The sequence below is a fragment of the Lichenostomus cassidix genome, chromosome 7, assembly GCF_008360975.1.
Source record: "Lichenostomus cassidix isolate B80296 chromosome 7, HeHo_3.0, whole genome shotgun sequence".
Classification (NCBI taxonomy): domain Eukaryota; kingdom Metazoa; phylum Chordata; class Aves; order Passeriformes; family Meliphagidae; genus Lichenostomus; species Lichenostomus cassidix.
In genome coordinates, this window is record NC_139488.1 from 18064159 (window position 1) to 18083747 (window position 19589).

Here is a 19589-nt window from a genome sequence, read left to right on the forward strand (position 1 = left end):
TAAAACATTAAATTTAAAATTAAATCAGATTTTTCTGTCAAGGCTGGGTCATTTTTTCTTAAATACCCTTTTAAATGCAAAGTAATTATGTAAAATGTTGACTAAATGTTAAAGTGTTGTTATGGCATCTATTCATAGGCCTCACACAAAAAAGGGGTTGTTACTTGTTACTTACAAGGAAGCTTGAACCCCTAACTTGGGACTTTAAATGCTTAGTTTTTGAAAAATCACAATTTTTTTTAAGAATTGATACCTAATCTGCCTTTAGAAATCTCTTTTTTGGTTGTGCGAATTATTTTTTTTTTCCTTCTTATAAGCACAATTCCAGTGCTCAGCATACCAACATGTTATTCTAAATGGCTAAACAAATTTTGCCAGTTACAGAAAAGATTTGTTTTCCCTGATGGTAGACCTCAGCTTTTATTCCATGTACTTTCAACTTCAGGCATCCTCTTAGTCTTGCCAACAATATGGGGTGTAATACAGATTGTAGAATTTGGCTTGAAAAAGGTCTCATTCACACAAGCTAGGTTCATTAACAGGATTTGTGTTCTGATCTGCACTAGCTTCCTCTCTCTGGTTCTCCCATGAGAACTAAACGCTCCAAAAATAACTCACATTATTCTTGAGTTGTGAAAGCTCAGAATCAGAAAAATAAGTCTGTGTAAGACTGACATCACCTTATGTCAGTCTTGTATTGTCTTAAATCTTTCAGTCTGTTTTCCAAAAGTGACAATCTTACTTTTCTCAGAGAATATATTGCATCCTTCCTGAACTGCAAGTGATATATATGATGCCATACTGATAGCTTTCAATGCAGTGCTCCAAGTAGTAGCTTGTGTAAAGAAATACCCTGTTTGTTTATTCTTTGTGGTTTTCCTGCCAAGAGTTGTAACAAGCTTGTGCTCATAATTAAATATTACAGCTGTATCTAAAATACTTTGCCTTCATGCCTTTCAGGTTCGGCAGAACAGTCCTTCTCCTACTTCTTTAGCTTTTGGGGACCACCCTCTCACACAACCAAAGCAGTTATCTATTAAAATTACTCAGGTAACTTTTTGAGTGGAGCTGTCCTATATTACTTAAGACTGCAGAAAAAGACCCCAAAACCTAGTTAGGCTTATTTCTTTGTCTTTTAACTTCTTCTAAACTCTTAAAAGCTTTCAAAAGCTTTGCTTTTTAAAATTGCCAAAGCACTTTTCTGTTAAGATCAGCAGCTCATAATTTAAATATCTCTGGTGAGTTTCGTATTCTTCACTTAGTCTGCTTCCAGCATTGCACTGCATGATTACATAGATGACCATGTCACTGGGAGGTTTTTGCTCAAGATTTTAGCTGTTGTGTGATTTTAGAAGTAGAGGCTGCTCTTTCAGGCATCTTTCAGGCAGTATTTGAATTGACAGCTGCCATTGTCATACTGCATTTAAAATCTGACATTGAAGAAGAAAAATGAGATGGCAATCAAAATGGTCACCACACAGTTCTAACATGACTTTTAAAAGCTGAAAGCAATTGTTTCATGCTCTCTCCCATTTCTGATGTGATCTGTTCTATCTTCCATGTGTTAGGCAGAAAAAGGTTGCTTCACCTGTTGACCAATACAGAAAAATTAATTAGTTGACATTTACATTCTTGCCCTGTTTTTTATGCTTTTTTTATGAACAATAACTTTTCAGTTAGTGATGAAATCTTTTAATACTGGTAATGGTTTGTCCCAACTGTTCACAGTTGTCCTCATGAAGAGGGAAAGCAGTTTTGAGTAAGAACCTTTCATGACACCTGAAAATATTACATGCTGATCTTGCTGAATGTTTTAAAGTAGTTTATTTCTCTGCCTAACAAACATAAGAAGAATAATGCTGTAGTTTTTAGAGGAAACAATAAATATTTAAAAATGTTCTTTTTAGACTGATCTCACAATGCTGAAATTAGCTGCACTAGAAAGTAATAAAAATCAAGACTTGGAAAAGAAAGAAGGTCGTATAGATGACTTACTCAGGGTAAGTGTTGGACATGGCGTAAAGTTGTTATTTATTCAGAACCACATACAGTGAATATGAGGCAAATATTTTAGATTTTTTAAAAACTACCTAAATTAAAGGAATAACAAGTTTTTTATTTTTGTAGTTTTTTTCTTAAATCTAAGAAGTCTAAATAATGAAATGTATAAGATGTTTTTTCAGCTTCTATGCAATGATTTGTTAATGATTAAATAGTTTATAGACTTCCTGAAGGTGCAAAGAAAGCTGATGCAGTTTGCAGGCAGTTGATTAATTCCTTAAATTCATATTATAATTTCACCTCACGGGTGGTTTTTGTTTGTTTTTTTGTTTTAATTGTGAATAGCCATAATCAGTGGAATAAGTGTTGGCATTTTCAGAATGGAGGTGATTGTGACAGAAATAATTACAGGCAATAAATAACTACTTTTAATAAGAAAACTGTGCTATACTGTGCTCTAAGACCTGTTTTCAGAAAAAAAATCTTAATGCTTATGCTCTCGAAGCATTGGAGAGGTGATATGTAGAAATATAAAATATGAAACAAGCCTGTATTCACAAGTTCTAGTCTGTTTAGTGTTTGTATGTGTACATACATATGTACAATTCACTAAAATATTAACCCATGCAAATACATACTATGAAATTGTACATGCAGACTGTTTTAACACATGTTCGGCAGTATGGGATAGACAAACCTAAGCTTTAAAAAAAATTGTTTTAATCAAAATAATATTGTTGTTGGATTTTTAAGGTAGTAAGTTAAATGTAATTGGAACACAGGGAATTTGTTAAACTTCCTACTCAGATAATTGAAACTTTCATCACTGTGAAATTGCTTTCTTTTAAATTGAAGATGTTAGGATTTACATGACTTCAGAAATCATATATAAAGGTCCAATGCTAAAATTTAAACTTAGAGTTTAAATGAAAGTGGAGCCTTCAGTAGAAAGCTGAAAAAGAGATCGGTACAGAGCTTTTCTGTATTCTCTATATGCTGAATGCTCTGTAATACGGAATGCAGGACCATGTAAAGGAAACAAAAAGAAGCAAGGCATCCTTTAACAAATTGGGGTAGATCTGTGAAATGAAATTTTTGTTTTGATAGATAGATGTGTTTATGCATGTTTCTTACTTTAGTAATGTGAAAGTAGATACATTTATTTTCTGTGACAGCTGATTTAAAAAATAGTGTTTCAGTATATCTCTTCATATTTTGTATATATTTGTTAGGCTAATTGTGATCTTAGAAGACAAATAGATGAACAACAAAAACTACTTGAAAAATACAAAGAAAGGTTAAACAAATGTATTTCAATGAGCAAGAAGCTTCTAATTGAAAAGGTAAGTTTACTGCTCTTAAAATCTTTGCAATGAAAGCTGTGAGATTGCAGTAAAACTCTGATTCCTTCATTTTCGCTTCAAATTTTTCACGTTAGTTGCTTGAGATTGAAACTTCATATCCATGGTTTCTGTCTGGCAGTATGTTTGTAAATCTGAATAAGCTAAATAAAATGTTTAGCCTTTTTCAGATGGTGGAAAATGTACCTTTTTAATTTAAGGATTTACCCATCATGAGTAATTTGGGTATAGCAAATCATAAAAGTTAAGAGTTTAGTATATGTCATATTTTCTGGACAAACTGTAAGATCACAGTGGATGAAAGCATTTTTGAGCATAATCTGTTGTGGAGAGGAGGTGGATGATACCTCTTTGTGAGACACTTAAGTGGCTAAGAAAATTTTTGATGTAAATTGATAAAATGTTATGTTCAGAATTAATGGAAAAAAGGAAATAAAGGTGATTTTTTGCCTTCATGCTACTCCTAAGGAAATAATTACTTTGAAATTTCATACCAATCATATTTACATTAGCAGCACTTTATTAGAAGGATGCCTTGTTTCTCTCCCTCTTCTTTCAAAATAACCTCATTTTTAAAAAAAAAAGTTATTAGAAAATCATGTTATTACAAATTAGGATACAAAAAAGTTTAAGATAAACAGCCCAAGTGCCTTCCCTAGTGCTAGCTGCTGGATGCTGCTGTCATATGCAATGGCACAATGTGAGCCGTTGGAGGATTAGGGAGAGTTTCCTTACTAACATGTCATAAATAGTTATTGCAGATCTTTTTAAGTTCCAGCATGAGGGTAATGCAGGGAAAAGGTGCATCGGATCTGTTTGGCATAGTAGTAGATGGGCACCTTCAGACTGAGAATACCACAAGGGATATTTCTTGTGAAAGGCCTTTCTTCAGTCTAGAAGTCTGTTTGCACAAAGATCCTTAATTCTGACAATTTCTTACTTTGTGTGTTTGTGTGTGTGTGTGTGATTTTGGGCTATAGACATTTCTTATAAGGCAAGCATTTCTAACAATTAAAGAAGTTTCCTTCCATTAGGTGTTCACAGTGCTCTTTCTTCTGAAGGAGACTAGGCAGACTCGGTTTTCACATCCCCAGGATGCTTGTGGTAGCAGTTCTGGTTCTAAGGAGGGCATCTGCCTCTGTTCCTGCAAGTGAATGTGTGACTGCAGTTAAGCCTGTCCACAGTGCATTCCCACACAGAGCTTCCTGCCCCAAGGCGGTTTGGTACAAGTAAACATAGATGAGCTGTCAAGGACGTTTCCAGGCTAAGTATAGTAGGTGCATTCTTCAAGATCTAAGTCAGCTCATTTGTTGTAATGGACATGTACACACAGAATCTTAATTACATCCTCTATTACGCTGATACTCTGTCAGTTTTTTTGTATTTACAAATAAAGTGTTTTTTTAATGATGAGCAGCAAACTTCATAGGAAAACTGAGCCAAACTCAGATTATTTTTTTGTGCATAAATCATTCTCTAGTATTGATTCTGACAACTGCAGATGCTTGAGTTCTGTAGAAGTTAGAATAAATGGAGTAAGTACTACAAGATATTTTCATTTATTCTTCTTTTATCCCCGCCCTAGAAGGCTGTTGGAGGAAAAAACCTTAGTGTTTTATTGACTTTTGAACACTTTTGTGTTACTAAATATGAATTTTTTTTGTTGTTGTTTTCTTAGAGCACACAGGAGAAGCTGGCAAGCAGAGAGAAGAGCATGCAAGACAGATTACGCCTGGGGCATTTTACAACAGTTCGTCATGGTGCTTCATTTACTGAACAGTGGACAGATGGCTTTGCATTTCAAAATCTTGTGAAGTTAGTCAATGCTATGTTCTTAAAATTCTCACTAATTGTTACTTCCCTCTAGTGGATTTTTTTATTACTAATGTTCTAGGATTGAAGCAGCTTTTCATATGTTGTATTTTGCTTGGCCTTTTGAAGACTGAGAATAGAGTACAGAACTCCATTAATCATCTGAGGGAATGCTAAGGTTGTGTGTCTTTAAAAAACAGTTTGGTTTCACATCGTTTTAACTGTCCTTAGAAAAGCATGAATGTCATAAATAAGCAGCACATAGTTATTCAACTTAGCTGATAGAAAGAGCTGTAAAACTCAATGAGTGATTTTTCAGGAAGCTAATCATGTATCACCGGTGGTCATTGGGACAGATGAGGTCTGTAAAGTTCTCACTGGTTACATAGGTGCTACCAGCATGTCCTCATGGCAGTAGCTTTTTCAGGCATCTTGCTCCTTAGTGCTGTGAAGGAGGAGTGACAAATCTGGCAGCCTCAGACAGGGTCTAGTGCAAGTGGATGGGGGAGAGCAACCACCTGGCAAGAGCTGCTGTAGCAGAGATGGGGCCAAGGAAAAGGACTCTGGAAGACTGACAGAGATGGTGGTAAAATAATAATGCAGTGCTTCCCAAGGTGTTCTTTGGTAATGAGTCTGATTCAGACTTTGGAGATACAGATAGCTACATAGATAGAAAGATACATATATTTCAAGAAGTAATTCACCAAAATTTTTGGTTTTGAAGGGTAGTATGTAGTCTTAGCATTATGGGATTGCCTAGGGCATTGTTTTTCTAAACACTCTTGAAAACATTCTGTAGATGTGTTTTGCATGAAAGCTGTAATTGTTTGCCATACAACCAAACTGATATTTATTTGGGAATGGGCAGATCATCATCAAATTCAGTATTTGGCCTATTAAAATCAGGTACTCTCTTGATTCTGTCACAGGAGGTGTGTTATGGTATAAAAGAAGCTATCCACCAACTCAGATTTTTTTTTTTTTTTTCCCTAGTGGAAAAGTCATGCATAACACTTTCCAAAACAAAATAACCACAAAACAAAAAACAAAACAAAACCACAAAAAACCAAAACAACACCAAAATCAAAGAATAAACAACACCCCCCACTCCCCAAAACCACCATATATTTAAAAAGTAAATTGAGCCATAACTTCAGCAAAATTTTTCCACCTCATGAAGAACACTGGTGTTCTTTCTCCTAGGAAACATTTTCACATGTACAGTAAGTTTTCTAAAGTTTCTAAATGCCTTTTCAGTTAAAAAGATAGTTCTTTAAAAAATGCAAATTGATGAAACTTTAATAAAGCTTTTTTTTGGGGTTTACAGGCAGCAAGAGTGGGTGAATCAACAAAGGGAAGACATTGAAAGGCAAAGAAAGCTCCTGGCCAAGCGAAAGCCTCCAACTACAAATAATTCTCAGGCACCATCTGCCAATTCTGAACCCAAGCAGAGGAAAAATAAAGCTGTGAATGGGGCAGAAAATGATCCCTTTGTTAGACCCAATTTACCACAGCTGTAAGTTTAACATTTCAATCAGTCTTTTACATAAATTCTCAGATATTGTCTGTGTGTGTTCTATTCAAATAACAGCATAAAAAGACACTCGGTATATTCAGCAGCTATATTCTCACTGAGGACTTGCTGATGTTAGGGAAATTTGCATCACTGTCTATGAAGTTGTTGTACAGTTGTGCAATTTATTTTTGGTAAAGTCACCAGAGAAAGGCCCAAGCTGGGTTCAGGCAATATTCCTTATGTTACCCTGATCTAGAAGTGTCCTTATCCTGGCTTCTTAGTCTTGAAATCTTGCTGATACCTATTGAACTTTTCTTTGTCCACATTGGTTTAAGAGCTCCTCCTTTAGTTAGAGATTTATTTTTTTTTCCATATAACAGGATTTAGTTGACAACAAAAGGGTTTTTTCAGCCTTTAGTATTTGAAGACATGTCTTAAAACAAATGGAAATAATATCTTTTTCCCCCTTCTGAATGCTGCATCCTGAGACCAACTGTCAGAAGCTACTGATCCCATTTCACATATTGACAGTATTGAAATTTTTTGTCATTGAAACAGAAATTGAGTTAAAGAACTCTCTTTTTCCAGGGACATTTTTTCCTGCAGACAAAAAGCATGTAATTCAAGGCACAGAAAGATGTGTTCTTGGCATTTAATTTGAATATTTTATGAAATTGCTGCTGCTAGGTATTAGTTACTGCCCTTGATGCTAAGAGGCTGCAGCTGATAGTGTATCTGTTCCTACTTTATTTTTAAGTAAAAAGTAAATAATTAGGGTTAAAAAGATTAGTAAATTAATCTGTGTTACTTTGCAGAAGTAAGCTACATATGCTGAGCATGGTCACCTGTCACCTCTCATGTGTGGAGGTAGTAATTTATACCCCTGGGGATGAAGGGTATATAAATTGCTCTAGTTAGGTCTGCAGATACATACATTTGGACCATCCCTTTGAAGACAGCTGCACGCGTTTTGCATAATGCATCATTCTTAAAATTCACATTGTGAAGTTGTTTTGTTGTGACAAAAATATCGTGAAAATGCAGTAGTGAGGCTGGCAATATAAGCAAATCTTGGTTAGCGTTACTCGTGTTTTGGTAGAGAGCTGAAGAGTCATGGCTCATTGTGACTCTTCAGTAATGCTTAGAGTCTGTGTTTCTGCTTAGGCCATAATTAATAGTACAGTAAATATTGCTGTTGTGTTAAAAATACCTGTGTGTTTTGAATGTAATCCCTCCTGTTATTAAAAGTAACATTTATGGAATTGAAAACACCTGAAAATTTACAGAAATTTTTATTTGCTAGCTTTTCGCTGGTTATATTCCCATAATCTTACTGCTGCTCTGAGAGGTGATAAATATAAATCTGGGAAAAAATACAGACAATATGTTTTAATTTTTAAGTAGGACAAGATGGTAATAAACTTCAGAATGTTTTCTGCTGTTACATGATGTTAATTTACTAAAGACTTTGCAAATTTTCATTTCATCTGGCTTAACTAGTTACATGTTAAATGACACATGAAAATGCTTGTTATGGAATTGCCAGGAGAACAATCAAAATTGGCCTTTTGTATCTAATGCTAGCATAAATGTAAGCAGTTATTGAATCAAAACTGTTTTGCTTTTCAGTATCCTAGTTTGATCATTTTATAATTTAGATATGAGATTACTTGCCTGTATAGTAAACTTACAAAATTTGTTTCAGATCTTTGAGAAAAATCTGTAATGTGTCTTGAGATCACAGAAACATTTAGCCACCTTGTGCTCCTAGGCCTTTACTTGGAAGGGTTTTAAAAATATTTTTATTTAGGATTTGTTACAACTTTGTATAGAAGTATTACGTGTTGACTCCTTTTTGCTTCTCAGTACAGAATTAAATGTTTTTTGTATCTTGGTGAAACATTAATTGAGCACTTTCATTTTAGAGTAAATTTGTTGTGCTCTATGTGATTCTCTCCTATTACATTGTGCTTATCACTGTTTCTGCACTACTTCGACAGTAATGAGCTTAATTAGTATAGTCAAATGGAAAAGGCTCTGTTTATATGAGGCATGGGGAAATGCAGAGCTGCTTGAGATTAATGAACTAAACCTGTGGTGAATTAGTACAACATACGTGCAAGTGATCAGCCAGGTCTATTTTAAACATACAAACAACTTGCTAGGGATTGTTGCCACCAGGTGTCTTTACCACTGCATTGTTTTTTTTTTTTTAAGTATCTCCAGCTTCTGGTGTTGACAAGACAAAATGATCTATGGCTTTGTACAATCAGTAGTATTGAAGCTTTTTCTCAAAATAGGTGTCAACTCTTTGAAACAGACTGAAGGCATTGCCTGAGGCATTCTTGATAAGGTGTTTTAGTTTAGGTGAATATTCTGTGGTCTCTGATAGGAATGTAAAAGCAGAATTTTTGCTCTGAAGTTATTGGTATAAAAGTGGCCAGCTTGCCAGTGTCTTGTGAGTGAATGGTGGGTTGGTGTTTCAAGTAACGTGGAACAGATGAGTCTAAACACTGTCCTTGTTTTCCATTATTCTTTCCCTTTTTGTGGCCTAAGCCAAAACTGAAATGTAGTTTCAATTTTGAGAGTTCTCTTTTCTACTGAATGAACTAATTTTATTAGTCTTATGTAAAAGGAATAAATTGAAATGTATTTAAAGAAAAAATACATGTTTGAAGTAGAGATTGCCTTCTTAGCCCTGGAAAAAAATTTGTTTGAAAACTCTGTTCCAAATTCTTTGGAGATGTGAGAGATGATTCTGCTAGTCCCCACTTTTTGGAAACAGCTCTTACTTCATGAGACAATTACTTCTAGGAGTAATTTTTCATGCAGTTTTGATGGTGTAATCCTTCCTCTGCAGCTTCAGCCATTTCAGTTGTCTTCACTTCCCAGTCACCTCTTCAAGTACTTCCCAATTCCTCCATGATAGCATGTATATGAACTTGTCCCTGCATGCAATTTGGACTAGGAGAGCAGAGAGAGCTGGCAGAGGTTGTTACTGTGGCTGAACAAATGCATTATTTAGGAGGAGCATTCTGTTCTGTATGGAACAAATAAAAATATTTTCAGGAACTTCTTCAGGCTGGAGTGCCAACAGTGTGTCTGGGCTTTACTGGACAATTTTCTGTGCATCAAAGGTCATGGTCAGGATCAGACTGTTGCCACATTAATTCATGCAACCTGTTCCCAGCTGCCCTTCTTCCCCAGTGCTCCTCAGATTAGCCTCAAGCATTACTATCTAGTTTAAGATGGCAGCAGCCTGTTTCTGGTTGATGTCCCTACCCTGTGCTCCTCATCCTTTATCCCTCAGCGTCTGATGAGAGCTGTGTGTCTCAGGTGATGGAGGAGGAACCCCTTCTGCCAGAAATGGTGGTGTCTTGGAGGTGCCTTGGAAGGTGCCCTGAACAACCTGATCTCATAGATGGCATCCCTGCCCATGATAGGAAGATTGGAACTAGATGATCTTTAAGGTCCCTTCCAACCCAGGCATTGCATGATTCTATAATTCTGTTTTCAGAAGGTGCCTCCAGCATGCCACTGCCCTGCAAAGGTTGAATGGTGAGTGAGTGGATGCAGGTGGAAAGTGTCAGGCTGATGAGAAGCAGTCTCTAGGCTGGTAGGATGTTTTCAGACTGTGCAGTGGTGGCCTATGGGCAGAAAACAGACAGTATGTACACTGTTATTGGCTCAATTGTTTGTTGTGTGCTACTTTAATACAAAGAACACTATATTTATAGATAAAAACTATTAAACTCCTAAAAATAAAGTGTTTCTGAGTATGAGAGAATACAATTTTGTTTTTCAGAAGTAAATGAACAAAATCCAAAGTGACTATATCTGTGTACAGCTCTGTGTTTTATATGCCTTCCTCTGAAATGTGGGGATCAGTAATGACAGTTTCAGATTGCTGTGAAACATGCTGTGCTTCTAATAGAGTTAGATTTGTAAGGAAATAGAGAAATGGAAAACAATAATTTATTGGGTTACAGCATAGAAACATGGAAAGAGTGACTTTGAATCTTAATGTTTTCAATATGACATCTAAGTTGTGCTCTGTGCTCAAGAGGGCTATTTCAGAACTTTTTGAAAGGCAATACTTGCTAGAGCTGTGTAGGCACTTTGTTACAACTCTGTGTGGACATCTGAGGTTTTATAAAAAGGACCAGATTTTCTATATTATGTTTGTTTTTAAGGGGAACTATGGTTTTAGGGCTCTCAGTGTTCACCGAAAATTCTGGTAGGTCATGGCATAAAGTTCGTATTTTGAGTGTGTTTTACTTGTGGTTCAGCTTGGCAAAGCCACCTAAATACTTACTCTTCTTCCTGTGAAAGACAAATGTTGCTATCTGTATTTCTGGAAATGCACAATCCTGTAATTTATACTCTAGACAAGAATCTAGAGACAACAATATTCAACCTTGTACACACTGGCATTGTTCCTTTGCCTTTTTTAACCAAGAAGTTAATCCACATTAAAATAATTTGCTGTTTTAATAGAAATATGAAAAAGTGTCAGGGATGTTGTTGTGAGTTGTCTCATTGATGTCTTTGGCAGTGCTAGCAGATGTATTGCCCAGGAATTAGAGCATTTGTTTCTTACGTTTCTTGCTGTTGCTTGGACTGGACAAAAAATGCATTGCCAGCTTTCCTAGCTATTGTGACACCCCAGTTCACATTTGCTTTAATGCCTCTTCTTTTAAGATGTAGCATACATCGTCTAAATCCAGAGGAGATTCTGCTAGGAAAAGAATATAAATGTTAGGGCCCAAGATCTGGTAGTAAGAGACCTCTTGCCTTTCTTGGAGAGGCAAATTTCCTCCCTGCATTGCTGTCAGAGTGTTTGGGGATGTCTGTTGACTGTAATACAAGACTGCTCTGAATTCCAGTAAGAAAAAAAGATGCAGGGTAACTTTGTATGACATTTCTTAAAAAAAATTATTGCTTCCCTCTGAGACTCTAACAAGATATGATGATGGGTGCTTTTTGTCGCCTGATCTGAGTATTTTCTATATGTTACAGACCCAGAAGGTTGGCAAAATAACTACAGTGTTGTGAGGCTGTTTCCAATTTCTTGAAAATTCAGATGCTGTGGTCAAAAAACCTCCAGTAATTTCACTGGGATTTGGTTGAATCTGTCTCCTGTCCTGGTCAAATCAGAAAATGGGCAGCAAAATTTAGTATTTATAGTACCAGGAATAGAAAGTGCTCTATGAAAGCTTCAGAAACACCAGATTTTATCTTAAAAAGATTCACTCCTTTATCAAGAACTTTTGAGACCCAATAAACACAGGGGTTAGAATTCTGAAAACTGTGGTGAACTTGAAGTTTAAAAAGGAGGAAGGAGTCTTGTAGTCAATTGTATTGAAGTTGGTTGGCATTTGCTATAAGAGAAATCTGAATTAGTATCCCTCACCTCTGGGAAAACTAGTGGTGATTTTTTAAGACATTCCAATCCTCAGACTTGCAATATGAGCATCATGTATAGCCTTCTAACCACCTTCGGTAACTATCTTCCCAGATGATAACTGAACCCACAGAAATATGGACTTTGTGAGAATGAATTATACTATGAATTTTAGCTTTGTATCATGCAAGAAATATTAGGTCTAGGCAAAACAATAAAAAGTGTAATTTTAATTTCTTTTGTAGGGATTTGTGTGAATCCTTTCAAGGAGACCATACCTCTTTCTCCTTCTCTGTCCTCTGTTTCTCTTCCTCACTTGTGCATGGTTTCTTGTCTGGAACTTAAGTCTCCTGGGTTTATTTTTTTGGTGCTTTGTCTTGTTTGTTCATCAGATGAATGCTGCATGCAGTCAGTTCGCAGGTTTCTGAGTTACTAATCTGTGCAAACAGTCTAGATTACCTGTATTATAACTAACTTTGTGTACTAGCAAGTCTAGAGACTGTGAGGGATCACTGGGTTATTTGTAGCCAGAAATTGTTGGGAAAAGGAAGAGGAGAGAAGAAGCAAGAGGGTCACACATGAATTCAGAGCTGAATTTGTGATTTCGTGCAAAATGTAGTGCTAATGAACTTGAAATGTATGGTTTTGCACTACCTTCTGTAAATCCACAGCTTAGAAATCCAGTGTTGTCACTCTTGTCTAATTTCTGAATGCGTTAGAGTTGAGAACCAAGCAGTGGAGTAGCATCAGCTAAAAACTGGAATGGTGATATGATTCGAGACGCACATAGGTAGTTAATAGGCTATCTGGAAGAACAGAAGTGGCTCAGTGGGAGAGGCAGTTGGTATTGCAGAGTACCAGATACAGGCATTTTGTAAGTATGTTTTGACCCTGAAATGACAAGCCCAAGATGTTCAGAGGGTTCAAAAGTGTACTTAGAGTACTTCCAGTGGCAGTAAATAACAAGACACTGTATATACTGTAGTTTTTAAGTAAAAATGCTATTGTTTTGTTTGCCACCATAGAAAGGCTATAATTACATGATTGTTTCATTTTTTAGTTTGACTCTGGCCGAGTACCATGAACAGGAAGAAATTTTCAAACTTCGATTAGGACATCTCAAAAAGGTATGTTTTTTTTAATCACAACCAAACCCATAAAAACTAGTACCATCAAAATAAAGAGACAGCTTGTTGAGTGCTGTCTGATTAAAAAACCTAGTACTAAAATTGCTGTACTACTTTAGGCCTAATGGTGACCTTCCTTTTGTTTCTGTTTGTGCAACTTTTCATAAACACTGGGATTATGGAGTAGCAAGAGTGAGTCCATCCCGTGTAACTGTACTGGTTCCTTAAAGCCTTCTAACAGTGCTAACAGTGATGATGCCATCAATCCTGCTCTTCCTCTTCTGCTTTCTGAGCTCTCGTTTCAGAGCTCAGTGAGCCAGCCAAGCTTGATACATGGGCTTTTTACATTTGTTTTTTGGCCTTTAAAAAGGTCCAATTCACAAGCTTTGTATTTTGGAATTAATGTAACATTTTCATAATCTGCAGTATTCACTTCAGTTGTTATCAGTTAGTATATTACCTATCATAAGAGAATATAATTTTCCTACTTTTATGGAAAATCTTTTCTCTGTATCTTAGATTTTTTTTGCAGTCAGATATTTTACTCTAGTCTTTGACTTCTGAAAAAACCTTTTTTCTTGAAGCCCATCATTCTAATAAATCTGTCTAGTGAGATAATTATAATATGAAGACCCTGTTGCTCATTCAAGCAAAGGTTTTGAGGAATAACCTGAGAAAAGGAATGGCAGTTGAATGGCAGAAATACCTAAACAAGAGTGAGAGAAAAGTACCTCTATCTGCTGACTAGTAGTAGCTGAGTTGTTTGGTCAAAACAGGTTGTAGTGTTTCTCCCCTTGAAATGTTGCAAGAGTCTTGTTTCAGGCCTGTTCTCTTCAAATATACAAGCTGCCTGAAATATCCTACTATAATAAACTGAACTGGGCCCCTTGAGAAAGCCGCAGCTCTTTCTAAAGAATATGACAGGGAAAGTACTTGAATCTCTAGTAGAAAATCTGCATATAATTTGCTGACACTAGTGAAGTAGACTGCCCACATAGTTCTTCATTGTTAATGGTCTGGAAGCACCAGCTTCACATGAAATTCTATTACAAAATTCTGGGTTTTTTTCCCATGCTTTAACTTTATTGAAGTCTAATGGGAATTTCAGGTGATAGATGAAATAAGCTGTTACGTGCTTGTTTAATACCAGAATTTTGGTTTCACCTCGAGCGTCGATGCTGGAGTAGTTTGCAAAAGAAGAAAATTCCTTGACTAAATGCCAGAGGGGAAACAAATACTACTCTTAGCAAATCGTATTGGAGTATATCTGAAGCAAATAATAAAAATACATTCTTACATTTTAATTCTTATGTGTGGTACAGATTTTGTCATTAACTGAGAAAACCAGTTTTGTTACCTTCATTTTTATATGGCTGTTTTCTTCTCTGTGCTTCTTTGCTATTTACATTTTTTTTTCTTCCTTCCTTCAGCATCTGCTGTTTTGCTGAATGCTCCTCTTCCTTTTCACTCTCGAGATGCTTTCCTGGTGTTCTTATTTTTGGTGCCCTGTACATGCTGCCACCACACGTTTTCTTTTCCTTCTGCTACCCAGGAAATTCTTTTCCAGCTAGTTGCTTTGGTCCTGGAGAGAGGCTCTTGTTTTCTCACTTCCTTTTATATAGCAGTGACCTGAGGCAGCTAAGCTGGTTCATTCTTGCTTAAAGGTATTCACAGCCTGAGTGTCCTAAATAACAGCTGGAAACAATGCAACCAGCCAGTTCTCTTTGGACTAACATTGGCCTATGAACCACATTTTGAGAACCACTGAATTGCATAATATATGAACAAAAAGGTCCAAAAGAGGCATAACTGATGGATTTTTTTTTTGTTAGCCTTTGGGAAGAACATAGACAATTGTGTGTATAAGTGTGTGGCCTTTTGTGAGGGGAGAAGGACTAGAATTCTTTATAAAGGACTACTGGGTTATGAGGAACTGCCTATCATTTCAGGGTATTTAACAGAGAACTGTGGGGATGCATCTAAATATAGAAAAAAGAGTTTAACATTATATAAACAGGAAAAAACCCAGCTCTTGACATTGTATCTTAGATCTGGGTGGACCATTTATTCTTCCAGCTAGCAGATTAGTGCTACTTAGTCCAGATTTTAAATTATTAGGAATTTGATTTTCATTTTCTGAATGGACGTTCATCTCATGTCTTGTTTTGGGATGAGAGGTTTTTTCCTTAGATTATGAGGATGGTTTCAGGATATCCACTGAAATCATCTCATCCAAACTCCTTAGTTCATTTCCAGTCCAGACGCCTCAATTCATTGGATATGTGGTCATTTCATATGTGTTTTAGGTCATACAAATGCAGTTATTGCTTCAGGATACAAGTTTATGAAAATACTAGTTTCATGGCATTTTCTCTCTGCCTTGCTGACTTCTGCCTCCATCCCCTTTGTGCCATGGCTTATTCCTTTGCTACTTTTTACCACCAGGTTGTACAGTCAGAGAATAAACTGGGTTGGAGAACTGATCTAGCTTCTTTCAAAAAACAAATGTGTATTTTTTTTGTGATGCTAGTTTCTTTTTTTCTTTTATTTCTTCTGTTGTTTTTTTTTTCTCTCTTGAAAATTGATTAGTATTCCAGTTTGATATACCATGTGGCTGTGCAAAAGGCCTTGCCAAAATAACAAGAGATGATGAGGGGTGCTGCTTCTAAAAAAAAAGTATCAGATGCCGGGCCTTCTTTTTCCTTTGTAGATAAAATAATTCCATAATTATGAACTTTCTGATATGGACTAATTTTGTCTCCCCTTTCTTCAAATTTTCAAGTTCAAGAGGCACTAACTCTGAAATCAGTAAAACCCTGTCTACATCTTTCAATGTTTATGTTTTTCAGTTTGAGTATAGATACATAGTTTTCTACAAATCAGGCATCATGAGTTCTTTACTTTTTTAGAGAACCTTAACCAATAATTATTTCATTGTTTCCTAATACATAGCATAAATATGAGATAAAAATGCTGAAGTTAGTTGAGGAATGTGCTCCTACATGACATGCTTCTTTTGAAGTTGCACTTAAAATCTTAGGCAATACACATTCTGCGTTTGTAATTTTAATAAGATACAGATGGAAGAATCTTTTAAAATTAGATTGCTGTTGGTGTCTTCTGTATTAGCACCTTAAGCATGTTTCTGCTGTAACGATGTGCTCTTTATTCTTTTACTTGATTTGCACTTCAGCCTTATAATATTTTAAATGTCTTTTTTTAATCCGCCGGTTTGTACAGAATCTGTAACTGCCCATATCTCACTTTTTTCTTTTTTTGTACATCAGTTTCAGACAGCTTCCCAGATAATTTATCTCCTTGGCTGAGGTACAAAACCCAGCTCCCTCTCATTTCAAATAGCATCCCTACAGTGCAGAATAAAACCATGAACATCCCATTACCTCTGGGCTCATGAACAGAAAAATTTCTTGAAACAAGCTTTTGCCTTATCTTTCTGAATTTTTCTGGCTTTAAGAGAAAAGCAGTGCTTTCTTCTAGTTCAGCAGGATTTTGTAATGTAATGTTCCTCCATCACCACTAGTATTGATGCAGGGGTAAAAATACCCTTTTCAAATGGGGAGTAAATGAGCTTTTATATTTCCTTCTTTTCATTTGCAGGAGGAAGCTGAAATACAAGCAGAACTTGAACGTTTGGAAAGAGTTAGGAATCTTCACATAAGAGAACTGAAAAGAATAAATAATGAAGATAATTCACAGTAAGAGATTCACTGTCTTAATTTTGCATGTCTGTTTTTAAAGTAATTCTCTAGTATCACATTTTACCTAAAGAAGAGAGACTTGTTCATAATTTCTTTTTTGTTCTCTGTGTTTATATATGTATTTTAAACACCAGCTTATTTAAACTTAATGAAAATTTCTTATGATTTGGTACACTTATTAATGTTTTTATTGAATATGCAAGAAATAACATAAAAATACAGCCTATAGTGAAGAGCTGAAACTTGCTGGACCATATTACTAAGCTAAAGAAAATACTTGTGAGACAACTTAACACAATTCACTCAGCTGATGATAGTGCAAGAAAATGGCAGGGAGGTTTGATGCACCAGCAGCAATTTTGTGCTGCAGTTAAAATAAATTTTGGGTTTATGGCACTGGGATTTCATTCCTACCAGGTATAGGTACCTAGCAGGAAAAAGCCATATTACATTGTTACTTTGTATTTCACCTTGAATGGCAGTGTATCATAATGTTAAATTGTGACTTAATACGAACTATTACTGCGTAGTAATAATACTGCGTATTATTGAAAGTAATAACTACATAATTTGAAAAATTAAGTCTGTTTCCCATTATGACAAATACAGGCACTACAGTTGCACCAACTCTTTTAGCTGGCACTGTTGCTTGAAAGGAACTGGTTCTGCCTCTCCCTGGCTACTTAGCCCTGTTTTCTTTCGCATGCTTGCAATGGCATTTCTCTACTGAACCGATGCTGGAAATTGATCCAAATTAAAACCAGCTCCTGTGGTTTATTTTTCTGGATTAGTTTTAATCCAGGATCAATTTCCTTGTCTAGTTCTTTGCCCCAGTTGCAAAAATGTTTATGCTGCCGTGAGGAGAGAGGACAGTGCAAGGGTGGAATGAGCCAGGGGGAAGGACATGGTGGGACTGGACTTCTCGCTTTCTGCACTGGGAAATGCTTATGAAACAGTTGCTTTTAGCCTTTAGGATTTTTTTTTATTTTTTACTTTTTAGATACAATAGAATTATGCATACACTAATGTTCTTTTAAACATTAAAAGAAAAAGATATGAAATTGTGCTTAACTGTTTTAATCGTACCTACCATGCAGCAGTACAGAAATTTTTTGTTACCTTGTGGCCTTAGTGCTAATTGATAGCTAAACTGGTGTTTTGTTTTGGATATGAAGAGTAATGGTTGTTGATACTTACAAATTGGTGGCAGAGTATTTTCTTCTAAAAATAAATGTTCTACAACAAATAAACAAGCAGGTTAAATGACAACCTTTTTTAATCTTCTGTGTTTGCATTAAAACAGGTTTAGAGTTTTTTTAAAAAAAATACTTCTTCAGTAAGGAATAAATGGCACAGAAAAATGACAGGCTTTGACTATGTAAATACTGTATGTGTGGGGCAAAGAATGTCCACATTACAGTTGCAGTTGAAAACAGTTACAGGACATGGACAAGCAGAATAGTGCAGCTTCACTACTCGTTGTCTGCAGTCAATGCTGACAGATTTTATGGTACAGAACGAAAAGCTTGAAACTGTGTGTTCACGTTTTTGTGGGAGTTTAGACAAATATTTGCCAAGTGGCCAAGCCACAGCTTATAGTCACCATGTAGAAGAGAGAACCAATGGAGAAGCAATTTAGATCTGTAGCCCCTGCTGTCTTTCCTAACATGTCTTGGCAATTTGGCTGTTTGGTAAGGGAGAGGGTTCTGAGGCAAAGCAGCTATTGGATTCTGACTCAGATCCTGTTGGGATTTCTGCTTCCAGCTGTGGTATAAAGCTAAGCCCATTTTCTTGTTCTAGCAACAAGTCCATCTACCCATGGGTAAACTTGTATGTCTGCAGCTGCACTGGGATAATGGGACAAGCTGAGAGTGTTTGTTAGGGCATCCCTGTCTGGCTTTGGAGCCCAAGTGATGTTGGGGTGCTGCTCCTGAGCCATGGAGAGCCACACAGAGTAGCAAAAGCAGTGGAGGGGGAAGGTGGTAAGGTTCACAAAATTGGCCCTACTAGAAGTACATGTAATAGAAGGACCAAAAAAATACTAATCTAGATTTGTTGAGTGTGGTTTTCAAGAATTGGGCTACTGGTCACATGACATCAAGTGCCTAATGATGCTGTCTCTAAATTTGTTATTTCTTCTACACTGAATGCATGAATTATTTTTTATGGTTTCTTTAAAAAATATTTAGCATTGAAATATGTATCTTCATAGTGAATGAAAATGAAAGTTTTAAAAATAAAATGGGCACAGTAAGCGAGAATATGCATCTTCTCTCAAATACTTGACTACTTATGACCATACTTAAAAAAACTGTAGAGATTTTGGAAGGATGGAATGAGCTATTGGTAGACTAACGCTGAACCCTTCTTAGAAGTTTTCTTTGGAATATAACTAGCAGCTTGCCTTAGACTCATGAGTATAGTTGTCTCATCATTGTACTAAAAATGTGATGAGTATTCACATCCCTTCCTCCTGATTAGATGGAAGAATCTATTTTGTCTTCTGTATATTTCAGGAGAGAGAGTATGGTCCTTTTTCTTGGTCCGGCAGCATCATTTTGTATTTGGAAGAAGTGTTTTCTTTTTGCTTTTGCTTAGAGTATGAGCAGATAGTAAGTCTCTTGGTGTGTTTTCCCCATATTGCTGTTT

The 19589-nt window shown here is 36.1% G+C and overlaps 1 protein-coding gene across 5 annotated transcripts in view; it reads left to right on the forward strand.

The window, feature by feature from the left end:
• The window catches only part of TLK1 (tousled like kinase 1), a 68408-nt gene that overhangs the window by 37801 nt on the left and 11018 nt on the right, over window positions 1-19589 (forward strand). For all 5 annotated transcript variants that reach the window (XM_085066475.1, XM_085066473.1, XM_085066477.1 and 2 more), the window contains exons 7-13: window positions 961-1050; window positions 1908-2000; window positions 3234-3344; window positions 5041-5177; window positions 6502-6690; window positions 13155-13221; window positions 16840-16937. In XM_085066475.1, coding sequence (XP_084922601.1) covers window positions 961-1050; window positions 1908-2000; window positions 3234-3344; window positions 5041-5177; window positions 6502-6690; window positions 13155-13221; window positions 16840-16937 — 785 coding nt within the window. The remainder of the gene's footprint in view (window positions 1-960; window positions 1051-1907; window positions 2001-3233; window positions 3345-5040; window positions 5178-6501; window positions 6691-13154; window positions 13222-16839; window positions 16938-19589) is intronic.